A 23,221-nucleotide genomic window follows, 5' to 3' on the forward strand; every position below is an offset into this window, starting at 1 on the left:
ACATCACAATAGGGCTTTGGGGGGCACGTGAGGCTTACCAATGAACCCCATGCTCCTGCCGAGCACAAAAATGCCGTTGAGGGCACCAATGTCAATATATTCATCTGCTTCTTCCCTGCAATAGAAGTCAAGTGGTTCTTGGTAACAGAGTACTTGGTACAATGGTTCCCAGAGCACTTTTAAACCTCCCCCAATAAAAATTCAAGGCTCTGTTCTCCCAGAAATCTTTCCTCTCCAGAGAGCCCAGGCTACTGCAGAACGCATGGCCTTGTAACTATCGGATGAACTCCTGCCTCCATTGAATGGCATCAGCAAACCTCCATCATGTCAACGGTACCAGGATTTTACCCTTCCTCCCTAGAGTCACGTAAACATGACCAGCAAATATGTCAATTTACCGGGTGAAGGAGCCACAGTTCCTGAGCACATCAACAAAGGCGACGCCAATAAAGCCATCCACGTTCAGGATAAGATTTGGTTTCTGAAGGAAGTGGAAAATGTTAACCGTCAGTAACTCTCATGCATCTGGCAACTTTCGTCTCCAATAGTTTTAGCCTCAGATGCTGCTTGCAGTAAGAGACACCCCCACTGTGTAACACAGAGATCTAGTTTGGCAATCTGCTTGAGAGCCATTGTCAATTTGAATCATCTGCTTGGGGCTCTACTCGGTTCAAGGTAGACTTCTGCTGGGTCCTGGTATCTCTGCAGACCTTACCTCCTAGTTAAATGAGGAAGACAGTCAAGCTCCTCCAGAGAACTCTATCAGCTATCACTGGCTGGCAGTTTGGCCTTGCCTGGTGCCTAGGGCTCCCTTCATCCACTGTACATGCTGTAGGTGCAATAGCTGGCTCTGAGAAAGCAGTACGCCTCTGGTTTTTATTGGCAGCAGTGCATTACTCCCTCTTCCATTAAAACCAAGAAATAAAATTCCTCAACAACCCAGAAAGACTTTTTTTCTGCAAAGCGATAGAGAACACCACACAGTGGGGCGTTTTACCTTGGAAGTTGTAATTTTTTCTACTTCCAGTGCATAGTCCAGCAGTGGGGTAGCAGGAAAGTGCTGCTTTACGTAGTCCTTGAGAATCTGAACCCTCATGTCTGGGTTATTTATCTGCAAGTTTAAGAACACATTACACGCGTGTCTGTCGCTGCAAACAGGAGTGCATATGTTCTTGTAGTTCTTACTGCATTAAAAAACAAAAACACAACCCCCCCCCCCCCCCCCAAAAAGAACAGCTAATGGTCTATGTAGCCCAGTTTTCTGTCTTCTGACAGTGGTCATTGCCAGGTGCCTCAAGGGAGTGAACATAACAGGGAATCGTTAAGGGATCCCATTTCTTGTCGCTCATTCCTGGCTTCTGGTGAATAGAGGCTGGGGATACCATCCCTACCCATCTTCCTTAATAGCAACTGAGGGACCCATCTTCCCTGAATTTATCTAGTTCTTTTTTCAATCTTGTTTGTTATAGCATTATAGACTTCACAACATCCTCTGGGCAAGGAATTCCACAGGCTAACTCTGCATTGTGTGAAGAAAAAAAAAAACTGCACAAAAGCTTTGTTTTAAATCTGCTGCCTATTAATTTTGTTTGGTGATTCCTTTACTTTCTCCACACTGGTCATGATTTTATGGACCTCAATTAAAAGTCCCCTTAGGTCGCCTCTTTTCCAGGCTGAAGAGCCCCAGGCTTATTAGTCTTTTGTCCGACAGAAGTTGTTCCGTACTCCTGCCAACTTGTGTTGCCTTTTTTGGAACCTTTTCCAATGCTAGTATTCTTTTAAGATGGTACAACTACAACTGTGTGCAACATTCAAAATGTGGGTGTATTTATGTAGAGGCAATAGGAGATTTTCTGGTCTTATCTACCCCTTAAAGATTCCCAATGTTGAGTTTGCTTTTTTGAATGTTGCTGCACATTGAGATCATGTTTTCTGAGAACTATCCAAGACTCCAAGGTCTCTTTCTTGAGTGGTCACAGTTAATTTAGATCCAGTCATTTTACAGGTATAGTTGGGATTCGGTTTTCCTACATACATTACTTTGCATTTACAGTAAACCCTCGATTTAACAGACTAACGTGGGAAAGCGATGTCCGTAAATAGGAGAATTTACTGCCCTCCCCTGGCCAGCCTGCTCTGGTGTTTTCCCCACCACAGGGAAATTATTAAATTATATTATGGCCACTCCAGGTTGAACCTCTCGATTCCAGCACTCTCTGGTCTAGCAACACCCCTGATCCGACGTGATTTTAGTTAGTGACACGTTCATTTATCATTGGTGTGGCCAAGTTTCCCACAGTCCCATAAAGCTGGATTACAGCCACTAGTTTCGGTTTTGTGTTCTGCGTTAGTTACACTCCAAGTTACCCCTAAATATCTTCTAAGAGTCCAGAGGGGTAGCTATATTCTCTTGTAGCTTTACAAGCAGTCATGTAGCACCTTAGAGACTAACATTTATTAGGTCATGAGCTTTTATAGGTCACTTTTTCAGATGGACTGAAGTAGATAGGTTGTGTGCTTTCATGGTAAGGCTCACTTAAGATGACTGAAAAAAAGCCTTATACATTTGTTAGTCTCTAAGGTGATACATGACTGCTTGCTATTTCTAAGAGTCTAGTAAGCAGTGGAAGTGTTGGTAATGCTGCTAGACAATGCTGATCTCCTGTGGTTAGGCAAATCCTCTGGTCTGGCACTGGTCATGTCCCAAGGGTGCAGGGCTAGAGAGGCTTGACTTGTATTACTAAGCAGCCCAGCTATAGTCACCTCTTGGCCCACAGATCCTAGGCTCAACATTTAGGACTAAATCACTTAAGATTTTATTTAATTTGAGTCAACGCATTGACATTTTATTTACTCAGAAATTAAACGTATTTTAAGGCCTGTGAATTATGTTCTTATAAAAGACTACGTACTGAACTGTAAGAGATGAAACATGTCATGAGCATGGTCATAAAGTAACAACTGCTTAATGCTGAACTGCTCTTGCTACTGCTGCCGTAACATCCTAGTAGCCAAATATTCTCTAATGTGTCAGTGATTTGTTTTAAGGATTAGTCTAAAACCACTTCTAAAAGTTGCTATCCTTCCTCCACTTGCTTTTCCATTTATTTATTTATTCTATCCCACAGAAGAAAGTCCTACCCTACTAAAAGAAGGTACGTTACTTACTGACTTGACCCTGTGTCCAATACCCATGATCAGTTTCCCTTCTTTCTTCATCTTGTTGACAAACTCCATAGGGATCATACCACTGTCAAAGGCCTTACTGAACATCTTAGCAGCAGCATCCAATGCACCACCAAATCGGTCTCCCTGTGTCCAACATATACAAGTTAAACTCCAGCAAAGATTTCCAAAGCTGCATGTTACCATATGTGCGATAACCAGAATCCAGGAGAGTGGGGGCACTATTACTGGGACATATAGTAAAAGCACAATTAGCCTATGCAGGGTCTCAGATAATGAACCAGTTGGAATTCGTTGGCCAGATCATAAACAACAACTACAGATGGGACCCACCTCTAGGGACAAAAAGCCAAGATTAAAAGGCCCATTTAATTCTTGGTCACTTCTGAGACTCCTAATAAGAAGGGGCCAGTTAGTGCTAATTGTGACGGTAGGGTTTGTGAAATAGACATTTGTATATTACAAAACAAACCTAGAAACATGCACATTTCACATAAAGGGGCATCAAATGGCTGTCAACTTTTGGTCATGAACCTTCTGAGGTTGGATTTAAACCAGCAACCTAGAGATTAAAGGGTCCCATTCACATTAATGTTTTGCAGTGGCTCTTACTTCCTCCAGTCTTGTTAACGGATTTCCCCAGCTACTCCACATTAGCATTGGGTTTAACACAATGCTAATGTGTAAATCAAAGACAGAGTAATCAGAGGACGACGACTGATGAAAGAGTAAGTGGGGCTCACGCTAGTTCATGGCCCAGGAATCACGCCAAGTTCTCACTTGCTGCCAGGACACTATTGGTAAGGAGTACCCGTAAAAGATCAGATTGAATAGCGATGTCTCAGATGTTGAATGCTTACGATAGTGAGAAGACCTGAGGTGAGACTAGAGACTAGGTCTTTTCCAGCCCTTGCACAGACAATGGTGTTGTGGGCTCCTGATACGGCAGGTCCGTGATCTGCTGTTACCATCAAACACATCTCAATGAAGTGACAGGCATACTTGGGTAACCTCGGGGACAGAGAGAGAAAGATGGTGACGTTACTTACTAGAAAGTAGTCAACATGGACAGAACATATGCCTCTATTTCATACACCTCCTCTCCACACATTGTAAAACACGGGGACATCGAGAAAGGAGCTGCAATGCTTTGGCTGTTGGATCAGTGCTTTAATTCCAAGGGGAGTGAAAGAAACGGGGATTCTGTAATGTCTTCCTCCCACGGCAGGGACAGCAGTTTCATTACAAAATTTACTCTCTACACTAAAGCCAAGATTTGAATCTAGGTGCCCATGGCTGAAAGCCAAGAGCATTTAAAAACTTGTGTCACAAAGCCCAACCTTCCGGGTGGATAGATGCCACACAGGAGATCCCACCATTCATTGCATTCGCTCGGCTTGTGCTTGGGTTTTCTTGGGTGTATTGGAATAATAGCAATTCTGTGTAAGAGTACTTTACTATGACTATTTGCTCATGGAAATTTGTTTGGGGGAAAATTACTGCCCATGACATCTCTTGCAATGCACAGCAAGGACATGACTTCCATACAGTAGGTGCGCTTGCAAAGAAGCATGAAGAGATTCAGGCTGTCTATGGACACTTGTCCATTTTTGCCTACCTGTTGTCCCCACCTTTTAAAATCTGGCCCCAAACTTGCACAGTCGCAATTAAGATGCAGAATATCTCCAGTTCACAGTCAGATTCCTGGTAACACCAAATCCCTAATGTTAGGGATCATTCAGCACATTTAGTTGCATGACCTGGCAGCCTAGTATTTTCACTCATCATAGTTATGCGGTAAACAGAGTTCTCATCCTGTTTCTTGGCCACTTGGACTGGCTGTATATGAGAGGATTATGCAGAAAGCGTGTTCCCTCCAGCTACAAGTCAGGGAAGAAAGGAAGTATCACTACCACTTGGAATGCTCCCCATAGGTTGGTAACAAATTGTACAGGGTCTGCAGACCGTCCTGTCTGAAGGATGGTGGCCATAAAACAGGGCCAAGAAGGGGAGTAACAGAACTAAAATAGTGAGATATTTCATCAGTGCTCTATCGTGTTTGTGGAATTCCCACCTCCTCAAAGTCAAAGATGCGTACAGAGTCTTCAAACTGATATGGGCTCGCAGGGAGTAGATAATGGGAGGGCGTTTCCCATATAACTGTCTCTTCTTGTTCATAATGAAAGACTGGCATTCCAAACAGCGCATAATCCCTACTAAACATAAGCTAAATTTGAAGTCAAAAGTATCAGGAGCATCCAAAAAGCAGCCTCACCTCCTCTGAAACCAGAGCAGGCCCAGGACACCGCCAATTCCCATCTCCTCTTTGAAGACCTCGGTGATCGGCATCCCAGCATAGATCAGCTCCTGGCCTCTCTCATCACAGATGCTGGTCATGAAAGAAGCTGGCTTCCGGATCAGACCTAGCTCCTGAAGGATGCCACAGGAAGGTGAGGCTCCAAAACAATCTAGCTTAGAAATAAGGAACACCCTTCTCTCCTGGCTCTCCCCACCCAACCAAGCCGTTCTGCAAGTGACAACACTGGATTACTCTTTACTCAATTCCAGTACCTGAATTAAGCCAAAAGGAATAGCTTTTCTCAAATCCAGTGCAAGGTAACCAAACAGTGATGTGCCTGCAGTTTTTTGCATCATCTGCTACTTGGTAGAGTACCCAGGCCCACGATACCCAGCTGTGCAGGTAGTATTATACACTCCATTCTTTACGGTGACTCCATTATCCCAGCATCTAGATATTGTTCCATCACTCTGCATTTTGTTGGCATGATGTTGCCCTGCTTAAGTCACAAGAATCCTGGTCAGAGCATACGTGCAGTTGGGAGCGAAAGCTCTGTAACCATATTGTCAGGTGATAAAGCCACTGGTTGCAAAAGGGAGGGATGATTAGCGTAGTACCATGCAGTACTTTTTGGAGAGGAGTCTGAGATAATGGATAATTCCATTAATGGAACCAGTGAATAATTCCAGCAATGTAGGTCACAGCAGCTTTTTAATGCCCTTGCTGACCAAACATCAGCTGGCATGAGAAATACACCTTCCACAACTTTCCCACTGATCAGTTTCGTTGTCTAAAAATCTCCCAAACCATTTGAAATCTCAGCAAACATCCCAGCTGGTTCTCAACTAACTGGATGGGCAAGATACACAACCTACCCTTGCCCAAGAATAGTCCATTGGCACAGTAGGGGGTGGCACTTCCTGGGCTGGTTCAATCACTCCTTTGGAAACGAGATCTTCATACACAGACCTACACAGACAGGAAACAAGAGACAGACATCAGCTCACTTTCACTTCTCTCAGGAGGTTCGGTTGAGCAGTTCTGGTATAAAATTCAGGACACACACTGAAAGACCTATCATCAGTAGAACAGCAGCATCACCTCTCCCGTCAGCGTAGAGGCAACATCCCAAGGGCTTTCCTCTCCCCCAAAGACATCACTGTGTTCAGGGTGCCCTGTTTATACCACTTACTGAATTAGATCTCCAAGCTCATCAAAGCTCCGGGGAACAAATACACCAGCTTCTTTCAGAGCCTGGTTCTTTGCCACAGCAGTTTCAGAAGCCTGGTTGGCACAAGCACCTGCATGGCCGAACTGCACCTGTTAATGACGAGAGAAAGCACCAAGAGATCCAGTCATCTTATTGCTGATAAAGACAGAAAATAGAGTCAGCTATTGGATTACAAACCAGTGGACTAAAGGACTACCAGGTTTTAGGAAGGACCCAAACTTGGATGGGAGATGGAATGGTAACGCACATGGCCATATAGCAACTTCCTATTCAGCTTAATTACTTCAGGCATTGATACACCGATCCTGACCCTCACTTATTAAACAGCACAAAGTTTCATCTCATGTGGAAGCTATACTATTAGTGGGGCTAATAACATTAGTTTCCCCTACTTCCCTGTCCCCCACCAGTTTTAACTGGAAGCCATGATGTTCCTCACTTCCCTTTCCTAAATTGTCATACAGCCTTTTTATGTACCATTCACATAGGTGCCACATTCCAACTCAAGACCTTCACAGCAATCCCTGTATTGCTAGAATCCTTTGGGATCTTTCTGAACGAAGCGTGCTGTAGAAATCTAGGTTGCTAGTATAACGTGTGATTTGTTAATTTCCACATTCATGCATGTGGACTGCTAACGACAACAGACGTCTGCAAAGATTTGGGTTCCCTCGGTGCAACGCACGTATATTTTACAAAGAATGCCCCCACATGCCCATACATTTACCTCTGAAGAGAACATGGTGGCACAGGTACCAATGCACCAGCAGACAACAGGCTTAGTAATGCGGCCTTCTTTAATACCCCTGCAGATCTTGTACTCTTCTGTGCCTCCAATCTGCAAAGAGAAACAAAAAGATAATCTTGAACAAAGTCAAGCTAACGCATGTCTGTAGAAGTCTATTTTTAAAAATCAGCACATTATTTCTAAATGAATTCCTTTTTTTAAAGACGCAGAGAGCCAGACACTTGTAGGAATGGCTTGATTTTTATTTTCATCTCCAGAAATAAGAGTCCTTTTTATATGTAAAAAACACCATGCCAAACAGTGGGCCTACTCTGTGCTGGATGGTTCCTGCTTCTGTGAAGCAGTATTTAAAAATAAAAGAGAGAGGCTGAAAAGATTCATCCTTTCAACAGGAAAAGGCAACTCTCAAGAGGAACAGCCAATCTGCAATTTTTACTAAATGTTCAGAGCTGATTCAACCACCTCTCAACTGACACTGTTAAGAACTCCTATCGTAAAGAAACGAGTTTCTGCAGGATGTTCGGCTATAGGAGCCGACAGGTTTAACTCACCTCCCCAAGCACCACAATCATTTTCACTCCCGGCGTGTCCTGATAACGTAATACATGGTCCATGAAAGTTGAACCAGGATATCTAGAGGGATGTTGAAGGAAAAATTTAACTTTTATCTATTTTAGGCTCATATAGAATGTTTCTGAGAAGAGGAAGGTTAATTTAGAACATTTGTAAAAGACAACCTCTAAAAGACTCATGTCGTCTTGGAGGCCACACACTGGAAGAAAAACAGTTTCCTACCTGTCCCCCCCGATAGCCACACCTTCGTAGACCCCATCTGTAGTTCTGGAGATGATGTTGTTGAGCTCATTGGACATTCCTCCAGAGCGGGAGACGTAGGCCACACTGCCAGGTCGGTAAAGTTTTGATGCCAGGATATTATCCAACATACCCCCCGTGTTTCCTATTTTAAAGCATCCCGGTTTGATCCCACCAACCTGCACAAAGTGGGAAGAAAGCAAGAGTCAGGCCCTTCATAAACTCACATGGAAGTTAAGCAGCATGCACATGCGTGCACAGAGCAAACTGCTTGTGTGAGGATTCAGACAGTCAAATAGATGGCAACAATAGAATTGCTTGCTCCATAACAGCCTTCAAACTCGGAATGACTCTGCACTTTGGAATCCATTTCAAGTTCTTATTTGTAATAAAACAAGAACGTTTATCCCCCACCCCTAAGGGAAACATATCCAAATAGGAATATAAAGGAGCATGGGCAGGAAGAATTATAACTGATTTCTTACAGTCGCGGGCCCAATGATAGTAACCCCCTTCTTGTCAGCGGTCTTGATTAGTTTGCGCGTCAGTGCCTCTGGAATTCCTTCAGCAATGATGGCAATGGTACGGATCTGCAGCACGAGACAGAAAACACATTCGCTCAGTAACTTCCAGCAGTCAACAGCTGGACAAATGCTCGGGAAGGCATCAGACAGGCAGAATAATTTAAGAGGAGACGACTGTATAACACAACACTGGCCAAGGCAAGATCAAAGTTTCTCAGAGGGCACAGCTTGGTTGTCTACTTGTTAGTGCCACGTGCCATCTTGTGAAAGGCTGCAGTTCGGAGTCCCAGTCTCTGGAACAAGCGTGCGATGACTACTGTGAAGACACCAGTAGCATTGTTCAAGTGCTAGCTCTTCCACTCTTCAATTAACAAGAGCAGTGCTGTCGTCTCCTGAAGGGGAAATCCAGTCCAGTCTAGTCTTCAATCAGGCAAATGGAGCTGACTCTCTATTCCACAAGCCCCCCAAATCCAGTAAGACATAGCTGTATAATGCAGCACTGGACAGCAAGTCCTTCTACTCCTTGGTACTCCCTTCTATAGCTCACAGGCCACATGTAGAATCAGCTGTGCTCCCCAGGGATCACCATGGACTTTGCTAACACTGTAGTTCTAAGGTACTACCTCCCTCAAATTAGCCTGAGCATCCCTCTACTGTTTGGATCGCTGCAGATTCCCCACTCACCTGTGGAAAGTTCATGGTCTCGACAGTACTGTCGTAAGCAGACCGTAGGGATGCAAAATTGATCAGCACGTCTACCTCTGGGTGCTTCCTCATGGCATCGCCCATGTTCTTGAAGACAGGGATCAGGATTTCCTTGTGGCCCCAATAGAATTTCTGTTTGTGATCACCACTGCAAAACCCAAGATAAGACAGACTCGATTATACCCACTGCTTCACAGAGACACGGCTATGAGCAGGTACAGGGAAGTGTCAGCAATACACAATTCCCAGAAATGTGATGTTAGCTTTTCAGCTCTTAAGAGAAGGCAATGTAGCCAGAGCTAATAGCAGATGGATGTGCAGTGTATAAAAGAGAGAAGCACATAGGGGGAGCTGGACTGATGGGACAGACATGGTAAAGGAAAGCAGGGTTATCTAGCAAGGATAAGTTGAATTTCCATTCTGTGAAAGGGGAACTTCACCACCCAGACACATCAAGGAGATGCACGCATGTGAAAGCTTCATTCATAGAATCAGATTGGTGTACTGATCGTGCCTGAGAGTTAAAGATCCTGAGACTCCTGACTAAATTCTGCCTCTGGCCATTACATTTTACCAAGCTCAATTCCGCCTGCAGACTCAGGTTAGGTGCAGGATGAGTCTTCATTTCTGGCCTTAGCAGTGCGGCAGCAAATTTTGCTTCCTTATAACAGCTGTCAAGTTCCAAGTGGCTGCATTTCAGCAGTTAAGTGAAGCTATGCCTGCGTTCAGTGTGTGTAAAGTGCCTCTCCCCCAAAAGGGATTCCTGAGTTGTAACCCTCCAGCTCAAAGTTTAAAACTAAGCCTGTGGGTGTTTGATTGGCAAGGGGTTGGAGGGTCTCACTGAAGGACAGCGATATTTAATCTTCGTATCTCGGGTTCATGGAAAAAACAGTAAAGAAGTTATATCCCTTCGAGGGAACCACTGTCTACCCACATTCTCCTTCTGGCCACCCACCCTGTTCAGTGAGGAATTTCCTTCATGCCTCACTCACTCCCTCAGGGAGAAAAAGTCATTCCCAGGTACAACTCAGTAAGGAGAATCAGCAGCTTAGGCAGTACACATGCGCCAACAAGGCCACATCCTATAGGGAGTCAGACAGAGATATGTAACTGACAGAAGGACAGGCAAGCTCTGCAGGGTCATCATTAAACAACACGATTACACCGAGAAGTCTGAAGGAGGGTTGGGACTCCACTGTGCTAGGTCATGTACAAATATAGCTGGGAGAGTCACTGCCAAAGGGTTTAAGCTATACCAAATGCAAAACGGAGGCGGCCATGTCTGGCATTTTCGCTGTGACTGGTGAAGCAGGCCGAAGGATACCGGGAAATTTCAGGAAAATCCTGGATTCCACAGTAAGAGCAAAGAACATTATAAATATGGCACAGTAAGTGCTCCTGAGGTCCAGCTAAAGAACTTTGCAATCCCTGCCTCAAGGACAGCTTACTGGATACAAAAACAGCCATGCTCAAAGACAGGCTCAGAGGTTGGATGGACCAGATAGTCTTATCTAGCGTGGTAGTGCCTCCATTCCAGTGTAGTGCGGCCATTGTATTTTGGGAATTCTTTGAAAGAGAGATGAGACCTGGCAAATACTGAGTGGGGGGGCTGTTCCCAGCAACGGCATACAGCCAAGAGCAGCAAGGACAATGCATTATACATAGAGTGGCATGAAGGAGTGCAGAGAGCCAAGTCAAGGGACTTTGAAGGGGAGGAAGCTGGTGGACAGATTTGAGAAGGGAGACCAGGGAAGTCAGGAAAACTACATGATGGATACAGGACGCTTACGTGAATGGATAAACCATGGCAGCAACCGAGTGCTCATCCCTGGAGCAGATATAATCAAAGTCCAGCATCCCCTGCACAGCTCGGGTCTGCATCCCCCACACGATAGCTTTGGTGTGACGGCTGAAGAGGGTCGTGGCTTTCCCTGTCCAAAGGAAAAAAAACAAAAAACAAAACAAAAACACCCCCACCCCACATATATAAATTTGTGCTGAAAAGCTGTAACGCAACACTTTGTACACATTCAGCGACTGCCCCCACTTCAGAACCAATGGCTGCACTGCAGGAAGCAAAGACACCTCATCCAAGAGGAAGACAAAACTGCAGCGGAAGCAGCCTTTCCAAGAGGTTTCAATACAAATAGCCACACTTCAGTTTCACAACAGGGGAGAAGGTGAAGAAGGGAAAAATTGCTTCCTTCTCGCATCCCATCAAATAAACCAAACATTCCTCCCAAACCAAATTTATAGGTTTATTCTGTGGAGCTGAAGAGAGCTCAGAGGCATCATTCTGAAGCACCTCTTTCACCAGAAGGCCTGTCACCTAGAGGACCACAAGGGCTGGACTTCACATCAATGATGTTTTTCAAGTGGGAGAGCAGGAAAGGGGCAGGGGAAGCAGAAACCAAGGAACAAAGAAAGCAAAAGGAGCTTCACAAAACTCAGCCTAGGTTTTCAGTTCTGTTTGGAGCTCAGAATTCAACAGGTGACTGACTGCCCCTGAAACGTAAAGGTGACGGAGCCTAGCTCCTGGGACCAAAACTCCCTGAAAAGGCAGCTCTGTCACTTGTGAGGATGGACTTTTTGAGTTCTAATTTCAAATGGCAAGTCAAGACTTTCCCCCATCTGCAGGGAAGGACTTAAGTCTGGAGCTGAAAACCAGATTAGGTTCTTTTGGCTGCATTTTCTGGCTTTGCAGATTCCTTAATGCTATTTACATGTACTGTAATGTACCACCCCTGCTCCTTTTGTTAAATTCACAATCCTTCCCAGAGTGTGTGGACTGCTACTTCACAGTGGTTTGCTGCTTCGCTCACCCATCTCAACACAATTCTGGTCTCAAAACAAAAAAATCCTTCCCATTTTGGTTTTGTTTTCACCTCTCCAGGCTGTGTCATAACCCTCTTCTTTAAAGCAAGAACAGATGCCTACAGAACTAATGTGACTTAGTCAAGGAGACACAGTGATCCAGCAGCAGAAGCAGACCCAGAACTTGGGCGTTTTGATGCCACTGCCACGAGACTGTGAAGCTCGGCCCCTGACATCCTCCTCCATCACTTTAGACAGGGCAATTATTTCAAATTTCAGTTAGGCCCTGACTCAGCAATCCATCCTCATTCGGAAGAGTGCTTAAGTCCCACGACTTCAGTAGAAACTAAGTCCATGCTTAAATGTGAAGCCATCCCAACTTGGGATTGATCCAATGACATCCCTCTGTGCTTTGCATGACTCTCAAAAACACAGGCAGATGGTATTTGCATTACTACGCACCCAATTAAAGCATACAAATAGAATGTGTTTCTTTCAACACACACTAGCCCCCTGATTCTCAGAAAAACCAACACCAAAAATCTTCCTGATACCTGGATTTTGAGAGAATCAGAAGTTTTTGCAGTGTGCCCGAGTTAAACCAAGCAACTACTCTCTTATTTGGCCTGAAATGTGTGTTTCCCCTGCAGCCCCCAAGAGGGTCAGATCTGTATTTTAAAAACAGCTGAAAAGTTAGAATGGTGCTGTGCTGTGCGAGGGGAAGAGGAGGAAAAGGTGCAGGACTGCACAACACTGCAAACTTTTGGAGGGAGAAAATGAGAGCATGGGGCAAGGGAGGGGAGAAAAAGTCATCTGTCAGCAAGGCAACACACACTGAGCTAGTCACACTGTCCTACCTTGCACAGGTCTTGAAGCTGGGGCTGAATCTGTTAAAGAGAGAATCACCAATGCAACAAGATGACACAACTAATGGAACAAACAACTTTGGCTGTTGCCAACTCTGATGGCCCATCCGGGGTGCCTGGTGAATTGTGCCCTCCCTGCCACACACACACACAGCTGTTTTATTAACAGCAAACTCCGAAAAGCAAGATAGGGCTAGACAGAGTGTTTTAAAAAAAAAAAAGCACAGAGGAAAATAAGAGTATGAAAAAAAAAAAAAAATTGCTAGGTTGCCCCAATGCTATGACGTTACACCAATGCAACTGAACAGCTCCAAAGCTCAAAACCAAAGAAAAACACCCAACAGCGGAACACTGCAGATTGGAGATGCTGAGTGTCCAAAATTCACTTGCTCAGCAGAAGCCAAACTGAAGTGCATCTTGAAGGTACGGACCAAAGCGAAAACATCTGCCTTTCGGATACCTGGACCTCAAACTTGTAATTTCACCACCCAAGAATATTTGCTCAGCCCAGTGTGGGCATACTGCAGGCTCAAGCAATGAAACCCTCGACAATCACAAGGTATGTTACAGTCTCCAAAATACATTTAATATATGACCTCTTTGCTAAGACTGCTCACAGAATTTCCACTTAGTATGACCTAGGACAGCAGCTGTGGCTCTTGTGATCAGGAACAGGACTGAATCTCATGGAAAAAAAAAAAATCACTTTCCTGCACACACCAAGGTGAACATCTTCAAATTCAAGAAAGAAAACCAAGAATCCCACCAACAGTTCTGCCATCAGCTTCCTTGCATAAAACCACTACCTTCTCTGCAGAGGTTTCTAATAATTACATCCAAAACTACAGCATCAAGCCAGAGAGAGTTCTCAGCTGTCTGAATTATGAAAGGATAAATTTGATCACGGGTTTTTATTATGTTTTTCAAGCAGTAGGCCAGGATCTCTGTTGTACTAGCTAGGTTCCATATGCAGGGCATGTCTTTCTAGCTACTCAGGAGGGCTCCAACTGCATACTAATTGGGCACATATATAAAACAGAAAACCAGACAACCAACCAGCACGGAGAACATTCTGCCTCTTGGCTACACCCACAAAACATGAGCTGGGAAAGCTGGAATTCTTAAGTTCTGCCATGTCACCTGGAAGAGACATTCTGAGTCAAAGACAACTCGGACTCAGCCGTTTATAATCTAGTGGGACTCTAAGAGATGGCTATTAAAAACCAGTGATATCCAAGTGACAGTAAAATTCCTGCTCATTATTCACAGAGATGGGTAGTTACAGACTGTATCCCTATGCCAAGCTGGAAAGTGATGCAGGGGAAGGGTCGGCCCAAGGACTCACTCCTCCAAAAACAGGCAGCCAGAGTAGGCAGGGTGTGAAAGCAGTGCTGGTTAATGATCCACCAGAACACTTACCAGGTGGTGTGGTGGGCTTTGCTTTCTTGGCTGGAGCAACCTCATCAGATCTGGACTCAGAAAAAGAGGCCGTTCTGCTTGGCACGGGTGTCTGCAAGAGAGCCCAGGAGTAGGGTCAGTTAAAAAAAACCCACAGCAGAACTGGGGGTTCTGGTGCACTTCTTGAGGGGTGGCAATGGACTTCGGCAGTGTGTATCCTCCAAAGGAAAAGGAAGAAAATTAATTTTGGGAGGCAAATGGTTCAGATGGCCACTGCCGGAGGAGAGTAAGAGCTCTGCAGGCTGAGAAAATCCCACACATCTGGGGAGTACAGGTTAGGCAGGGATCAGCAACTCCCAACAGAGGTGCCAAGAGCAGCACATGAGCCAATTTTCATTGACATACGAGGCAGGAGCTCAGTCTCACCTCTTTTCACCCATGCAGCTGGGAGACTGCTCAAAGCCATGATGCCTGCGGATTAACAGAAGACCAGCTAATGCTAATCAGCCATCACCTAAACAGTAAAGCTCTGCATCTTAAATTTATGAATCAAGATGTTGTAAGAAGGCCTTTTAGTGACTTTAAAAAGGATCCCTGGCACTTGGCCAGACAGAGGTCAAAAGGTCAAATTTCAGCAGGCTGCTCTGCCTGGGAAAGGTTGCTGACTCCTGGGTTAGGATGTTTCCTAGGAAGTAAATGCCACATCTTTAAGCAGTTGACATTACCAGATAGTATTAGAGGCCTCAAAAGAAGTGGGTAAGGGAGTCACACCAGGTGTGAAATGGGACCCATTTATATTTGGCAGGAGCACCATCCAAAGCCCAGTAAAATCACAGGGAGCCTTCCCACTGACATCAAGCGAGCTTTGTATCATACCCTACATTATAGCAGGCAAAAACGTTCCTATTGTACATGGTCACTTTTCACATATACAACTAATTCTTTTAATATTGGATTTAAGCCATAAAATGAATTAAAGTCAGAGCATGGATCTACAGCAAGACAGCCTCCTCTAGGGTACTGATCATTTCAGAGTAATTTTATTCTGTATTAAACACTCCCCGGCCCTGTTCTCTGGGCTGAAAGACAAAAAGCATCTCACTCCAAGCAAACAAACTGTAAGCAACACATTTCCACTACTGAGGGAGAACCAAGCCCCTGTGCTTAACGGAATGAGGTACGGATTAGCGGAAGATTGATTTAATCATGCTTGCTGCTGCCGCCAGGATTTCCCGGGGTAGAGATTTACTTTGGAGAAAAATGTTGGTCAGAACGTGCTGTACAAGTTACAGTACATTGTACCCAACAGCATTTCAGCACAGCATGGATAGGACCTAGGAGAGCAGCAGTAAAAGGCACGGACAGCCTTATTGCATTAACTCCGACATGTCCGCCAAGGCTTCCATTGGACTCTGGGGGATTAGAGCCCTGATGTCATCATTCTTTGTGCTATTTTCTAAAAAAAAGCAATTCGTTAAACAGGTCAGAGCGAAGAAGATCCCCATGGCTGGAAAACTCACAGAAGAGCTACCGCTGGCATTGAGCAGGAAGTTGGCAGTGTGGGCGGCTGTGGGAGGCTGATTCGGTATAGGCCGCTGGCCGAGTGCCATGCCCACAATGGCTGTCATGTGGGTCTCCGTCCCAAAGACGTGGATTGGGATCCCGGTGGTTTTTCCTGCACACAAGCACACACCAAAGACAATCAGGCTTGGGAGAGGCCAAGGTGTCAAGGTCTGAAGAAAAACAGAAGAAAGAAAAAACAACCAAGTAACTGAAGTTTCAGAGGTTGGTCGCATCTCCTTACCTACTTCACCCATGACACGCAACCCTTCCTGGTAGTTAGGGCCTCCTCGCCGCACAAAGATCCTGACCCCATGCTCTTTCAGAGGGCCCTGGTAATCCTTAATGGCTCTCACAATACCCTAAAACAGAACATGCAGCGTCTGTTAGTGCAGAAAGGTGCTCTCTCTCGCTCTCCCCTTCCACATCCCTCTTGGAACTCCCAACACCATTTCCTGCTTCATAGTAAACTCTTTGAAAATCACCGCTACCATGGAATTGGATCAGAGTCCATCAGAGCCTCCATAACTGGCCAGAAAGAGACACTCTTCAACTCCCTCCCAAGTGGGTCATTTCTGAGGTGCGCTGTCAGTCCCAGCTTTGCTGGGGCTCGAGGGTTGGGATGCTGAAGAACCAATAAATCTGATAACCGAATAACTGATGGAAACGTTGGCGGTTACTCGGTTAACTGCCCCCTCTTACCTGCCGCTCTACATGTAAAAGGCTGAGCTGGCACAGGGGCTGAATCAGCTTCTATCCCTACCCTGCTGTGGGGGTAGAGAGATCGGGCCCTTCCCTCCCTCCCTCCCATTTTAAATGCAGAGCAGCAGTAGGAGGAACTGCCTGATCCCAGGGCAAACAGGGACAGAGGCTGAGCCAGCCACTCCCTATTTACCTGGGGAGGGGGCAGGGAGCTGAGAGTAAACGGTAGCCTTAACCAAGAAGCAGATGCTTATGGGGGTGAGGGATTGGACAGTGCTTTTAGCATTGGCCTGCTAACCCAGGGTTGTGAGCTTAATCCCTGAGAGGGCCATTTAGAGAACTGGGGCAAATACATTTAAAAAAAAAAAAAAATTATATATATCCATCAGAGATGGCTATCAGTCACCTGCACTCACAGCAGGACATGACCTGATGACCTCTGAAGGCATCTTCCAGCTCTATGAGATAGGTATACCTATCTGTCATATTACCAGATACTCTGTTACCGCCCTACTCACGATGCAGAATCACATCAAGAAGCCGCGCTTCCCTACACACCCTCCAACCCCAGCCAGAGAGTGCATGTGGATCAAAGGGAAATTCACTCAGTCCTTGGCCTCTCTGCTGAGGCTGCCAGACAAGACAACCAGTGGGAGTAGGGCTGTATGTTGCCGATGCCCAACATGATACATTTCCTGGTGTTTCAGGATCACACGCTACCTTAAAGGTGGCTGCCACGTTGGTGAAGTTAGCAATGCTGCCTCCAATTATAAGGATTTTGCCTTAGGGAAGGAGAGAAGAACAACAAACAGCTGTTAAAAAGAGCGTGTCATGCCAAGGCTCTAAGCATGAAGCTGCTTCAGCAGAAGAACAGTTAAAGGGCCCCTCCGTCTGGGCTGCTAGCCCCAGCCTGTGCAGAATGGCTGGTCAGCAATTGGGAGAGGTTTGGTAAGTAGGATTCGTGCCTGCAATAGCCAAGCAAAAAGTTTTCGGGTAAGAGCCAGATAGTCCACTCTAGTATCATGTGCCATTCTAGAAGACACTGGCTTCTGTCATCTCTTCCATGGGAGGAGATCCACTAGGTGCTAATCATTCCCCTCAACAGGCCACAGAAAGACACCGTTTAATGCAATGATGGGCAACCTGCGGCCCATTGGAGTTCTTGTGTGGCCTGTGAATGGTTTGTTTAATGTTGCCCATGCACAGGGTTGCCAGATTCCACTAGGTTCTGTTCTCATAGTATTTTTCCTGCTGCTATTACTGAAGTGACACACACACACCGCAAGCATACAGGGTGTGAGGTGTGTGCTGATTGCAGGCAACACTGACTGAGAGCTGTGCACTCTCTCTGCTATAGTTTAATTGGCACACCTTGCAAATTCTCGACACTCCTGTGCAGATAGCAAAACTACCCTATGCCAGGAGACCATCTTGGTTCCAACAGTCCGACAGCTTACTGGAGATAAAGGAGGTCCACTCACGTGGCCCACCCACTGGTGTAGGTTGCCCATTGTTGGTCTAATGTTTTGAACATCCCATGTTATGGAGCTTCTACTATTTGTGTTGGGAGCCTATAGCATAGCTCAGTTAGCTGTTCTGACTCAAAACACGATAGCAGCTCAAATCTGTTCAGCATTTTTGCTGATGCAGCTGGCTAGCTGAGTTCCTTTGAATGGTCTGGAAATGTTCCTGTAACAGATCTGAGTGCAGTCTCCAGTCCAAATCCCAGCTGCCCTTCCTTACCCTCTGGGTGCTTCTCCCGAGTCATGAGGGAGAGAATGGTCTTGGCGTAGTCGTAGGTCTGTTGCTCACTTGGGGCTCCAGAGTATTCCCCATAGTTTGCCAGTTCATTTACGCCCCCCAGGTCACAAATGGTGTCACTGTAAAGAAGACAAAGAAGATTACTAGGCGATTTCAAGTGATCTTCTAAGGCACTTCACAGGCCCCAAGAGAACTTCACAAATATTCAGGTGGAAGAAGTGAGGGGAGAGGTAGTACTCTGAAGGAGAAAAGCAGCCAGGCTCTTTCCTGAAATCAAAGACGCTCTCCACATGAGACAAACCCCAGAAGAGAGGGGGAAGTCCTGTGAGATGTGAGGCTGAGGGACAGAACAAAATAAACCAATGACCGCCATGATGAAGTCACTGCCTTAAACAGAACATTCAGCTGGCTCGTTATCTTCCAGCAACGCAGAGAAAACATGCTTCACACCCAGGCAGAGGTCAGAAGAGTTCTGGCAGAGTTTGGGAGGAGCTGGATGCTCCTCAGCCAAGTCTGAGAACATTCTAGAGATGACTTCAGTTAAGACTGCATTCTCCATGCTTAGAAATAGACCACATGGGATTATCCTTTAAGTTGGATTCCACTCCTGAGAGCACTGTTTAAAGCAGGCTTCATAGGTTCACCCACCTCCCAAAATTAAAACTATGTTCAGTCCTTGACCAAGGACACAAACATGGGGTATCCTAAAACTGGGGAGGCCTCACGGCAGCTGGTTCCAGATCTAAACAGGGCCCAAATACAGCTGGTCAGGAAATTTTTCAACAAAGCCTTTTCTCATTGTAAAATGTCAATTCCACAAAAAGTTTTGGTCTCAATGAAATGCATCAGTTTCAACTAAGTTTTTGTCAGGAAGGTTTTTGGGTCTACGGTAGAATTTCTGACCAAAATGAGACAGACACCTGCCCCAGAATAGCAATCGCATGGGGCCTGGTACTCGGTGTGTTGAAGACACAACAACAACTTTTATTCCCTCATCTTGCTCAGGCAGACTGGACACTTAAGTGTGTGTTTTCCACATCCCAGATGAGAGGGCTAACTTAGGTTAACTTAGCTAGCCTAGGGGCTACTGGGCATTGCGTGTTTTTGTGCAAACATTTTTCGTGTGAACGACAACCTTGTTTTCTAGTCATCTCTACTCTCAAGCACACAGGCTCCTGCACTCGGAAAATGCCCCTTCTCAAAAGCTGTATCAATAATTCTCCACTAGCAGCTCTCTGGTCTTAGAATTCTGTCCCCTATAGAAACATGTGCTTGGTACCTGTATACTACAGATGCCCCTCCTCCAGCCACCATGGTCCAGATTCTTCCCCTGGGGTTGAGGAGCGTCAGTTTCAAGCTGGCTCCGCTCTTTGCGTCCAGATCAGCGATATAGGCTTCCTGCAAACAGACGTGCACAAACATTTTGGAAGTGCCCCTCTTGTTTGGTAGGTGAGAGCCCTCCCCTTGTCAAGCAGGCTGGGTTAGCGATACTGGGCTTGATTTCTGTAGGTGCAGCAAACCTTGACTTCAGCTGAAACTGAGGGTGCTCAGATCTTTGCAGAGTCAGGCCTGCTACACACGCTCTGGTGCCTTTTAAGTGTTGCTGAACACCAGGCTACAGTGAACAAGTGACTTTTGCAACACCAGTCTAATCGTATTTTTATCCAGATGCCTGGAAGACAAACTTCGTAATACTCAGTCTCAACTAACCCTGTCCTCTCAGAGGCAGACAAAGCTATTGTCTGCCATACGAGCTCCTGGGCTGTGTCCATTCCAGTTTTAAAATGACCCCAGTGATGGAGCTTATATCACTTCCCCTTGAGGGACACCATCACCAGTTAACAGATCTCACCATTGATCAGTGTGAAACAAATTAGAATTCCTGCCTGTGAAAACCGTCAACTCCAACCCCCAAATCACCTCTGCCGTCATCTTGTTACTGGACAGCATGTTCCTCCTGACCAAGAAGGAGTTCAGACCACCTATCTGTGAGGTAGAGTCTTTTGGAGTGTCGCACAGAGCCAGTTATAACTGGCATGGGCTGCACGGCAATTTAAATTTCTGGTCGGTATTTGTTCTGTTATTACTTCAAGATGGGAATTTTACTTTGCTACCCATGACCAATTTTGGAAAAAACACCCAGATTCCAAAACCCTACAAACCTCAACTGCAAGCAACTCTACTGTATGCAAAACCTCTCTACTGACCTTCAATGATGTAAAGCAGGGAAAAGTTGGTACCAAACCACTCTTGGTGATAAACTTTCTAACTAAGCAGCAGCCTGAGATCTAATCATTGAGAAGAGCCATCATACTGTGTTCTTTTACCATCGCAACAGGGGAGGATGCTAAGGACCATAATGGGAGTTCATTAACATTCCCAATGAGCAAAGAGATGCAATAACCTTCAGAGTCACTTGCAGGGGGATGATTTAGACAGGCAGAAATTAAACCAATCCATTAAAACGCAAATTGAGTTAAGGGTTGGCATCCAGCAAGCTACATGGCTGGGAAATATCTAAATGGATTTCTTGGCAGTATGACAGAAAAAGCTTTCCTAATTTAAACATCACTGTGATTATTAAAATGAATGGCTGAACGAGAGGCGAGTCTTCCAGAAGCACCAAGTTTTTGCGTGATTAGGGACAGCGTACCATATCCAGTGATTCTGAACACTGCTAGAAGCCTCTATGAGTGGGGGGAGATTTTTAGAAGCACCTAAGTAGCTTTGGAGCACAAATTCTGTTGCCGTCCAATGAAATTCGTATTCCTACAGTACTTTAAAAACCTTACCTAATTTTTTCTTGTTCTTGACTTTGCACCCCAGCAACTCGTGTCAGATGTAACAATTTTATTTCACGATCGGATACAGAAAAATTCTCTTCTTGGGCCAACACATCAGGCTTCAGTCTAGACAGAGCTTTTACGTGAGTGATAGCTCCTGAGTGTGTGTCAGAGAGGGTTATAAACCGAAAGACTGAGTGACCACTGAGTCTAGAAGCAGCAGCAGCAGCAGCAGCAGCAGCAGCAACATATGCCACAGCAAACAGCCACGATTAGGCAACACTGCAGGGGCTGGCCTTCCAATACAACACTTGCACAGTATTAAACCAAAAGCCACCCCACACAGTAGGTACCTGCCCTTTATTTCAAGGTGGTTAAATTGGCTCCTCCAGTTAAAAAGGAAGGTAAAAATTCCAAACGAGAGGAGAGAGCCCAAGGAAGATCCATGTTATGAAAAATAGCTACCGCTAAAAACACTGTCACTGGCATTACGTGAGCAACAAAGTAAGCAACTCCATGAGCTATGGTCCAACTCTAGTTCTCAACCAGCCAGCTTTGTCAGCAACATGAACTAGAGCGATGGGACTGCATAAGAACGAGAAGCCCCCCTCTATCTCATGTGCACATGGACCTACGTACATGGAGAAGGGTAATTCTCAGGTAATGAGAAACCAAACAGTGGATTCTTTACTTGCCTCTGGATAAGCCTCCCTGCCAAAGGGTGGGGGGAATTCCACATCCCCCCATTTCACTTTGCAGATGTAGTCGGCCGTAGCGTCAATCTTTGCAGCCAAATCCAGAACATAGACGCCATCTTTAGTCACAACTGTATTAGAAATACACCAGAGTTAGTCTTTTCCATCCTAATCACTGGATACTGTGTGATGCTCTCTGTTTTAGGAGTGGGGGGGGTCTATTTGGTTTTAGCTTTAAAAATTACTGACTTTTGTTGAAAGTCACCGATACACGGAAAGCCATGCCTACGTTTTACATCTGCTAAGCCACACTACTCCGTAAGGAAAGGGCGTCTAATTCCAATATCCATGGCACAATGGACAGCACAAATTCTGCGTGTGTTTGACGTACATAAACCATTTTGCCCCTTGGTGGATGCAAGTTACCCATTAATATATCAAAGTCTACCACAGAGGATTGTAAAAACCTACATGAAAATTGCAGCCTGCTTGCACAGAATTGGCCATGTAAGGATCTTTCTGCTCCTTTCTTTAAGCCCTTCAGAGTACTCTACAGCCCACGAGTCAGCAACCTTTCCAAGGCAGAGTGCTGAAATTTGACCGTTATGTATGTCCGACCGCCAATGATGCTTTTAGAAGTCACCAATAATAATAATAATAATAATAATAAAGTAGTCCTACTTACAACACCTTCATTAATAAATTAAGATGCAGAGCTGTACTGTTTACGTGGTGGCTGGTGACATTAGCTAGTCTTTTGTTAATTCACAGGTGGCAAGGGTTTGAGCAAACTCCCAGCTGCATGGGGGAGGTGGGGTGGGCCTGAGTTCTCACCTCGTGTGCCAATAGTAAATCTGCCTGTGTGTCAATTGTAGCACCCATGCTGGGGGTTGCTGACCCCGGCATTACCAAAGAGACCAATCATATCACTGGACACATCTTATAGAATCACAGAACAATAGAGCTGGAAGAGACCTAAAAAAAAAGCCATTGAGGCCAGCCCCCTGCTCTAAGCCGGACCAAACCCATCAGATCAGCCCAGCCAGAGCTTTGTCGAGGCGAGACTTAGGGATGGAGACTCCACTACTTCCCTGGGTAGACCATTCCAATGCTTCACCACCCTCCTAGTGAAAAAA

The 23,221-nt window shown here is 45.4% G+C and overlaps 1 protein-coding gene across 3 annotated transcripts in view; it reads right to left on the reverse strand.

Annotated features, from left to right (window-relative positions):
* ACLY (ATP citrate lyase) overlaps window positions 1–23,221 on the reverse strand; it is a 48,557-nt gene that overhangs the window by 1,564 nt on the left and 23,772 nt on the right. For 2 of the 3 annotated variants that reach the window (XM_074978944.1, XM_074978945.1), the window contains exons 7-28: window positions 22,086–22,216; window positions 19,887–20,005; window positions 18,590–18,726; window positions 17,567–17,628; window positions 16,389–16,506; window positions 16,105–16,259; window positions 14,606–14,696; window positions 13,178–13,207; window positions 11,296–11,437; window positions 9,486–9,654; window positions 8,763–8,867; window positions 8,260–8,456; window positions 8,016–8,097; window positions 7,444–7,554; window positions 6,678–6,805; window positions 6,361–6,454; window positions 5,462–5,616; window positions 4,047–4,197; window positions 3,169–3,312; window positions 998–1,111; window positions 399–481; window positions 39–115 (exon numbers count right to left, since the gene is read on the reverse strand). In XM_074978944.1, coding sequence (XP_074835045.1) covers window positions 39–115; window positions 399–481; window positions 998–1,111; window positions 3,169–3,312; window positions 4,047–4,197; window positions 5,462–5,616; window positions 6,361–6,454; window positions 6,678–6,805; window positions 7,444–7,554; window positions 8,016–8,097; window positions 8,260–8,456; window positions 8,763–8,867; window positions 9,486–9,654; window positions 11,296–11,437; window positions 13,178–13,207; window positions 14,606–14,696; window positions 16,105–16,259; window positions 16,389–16,506; window positions 17,567–17,628; window positions 18,590–18,726; window positions 19,887–20,005; window positions 22,086–22,216 — 2,595 coding nt within the window. The remainder of the gene's footprint in view (window positions 1–38; window positions 116–398; window positions 482–997; window positions 1,112–3,168; window positions 3,313–4,046; window positions 4,198–5,461; window positions 5,617–6,360; window positions 6,455–6,677; window positions 6,806–7,443; window positions 7,555–8,015; window positions 8,098–8,259; window positions 8,457–8,762; window positions 8,868–9,485; window positions 9,655–11,295; window positions 11,438–13,177; window positions 13,208–14,605; window positions 14,697–16,104; window positions 16,260–16,388; window positions 16,507–17,566; window positions 17,629–18,589; window positions 18,727–19,886; window positions 20,006–22,085; window positions 22,217–23,221) is intronic. The other variant, XM_074978946.1, reaches the window with a different exon arrangement.

Source organism: Carettochelys insculpta, chromosome 28 (genome assembly GCF_033958435.1).
Source record: "Carettochelys insculpta isolate YL-2023 chromosome 28, ASM3395843v1, whole genome shotgun sequence".
Classification (NCBI taxonomy): Eukaryota; Metazoa; Chordata; order Testudines; family Carettochelyidae; genus Carettochelys; species Carettochelys insculpta.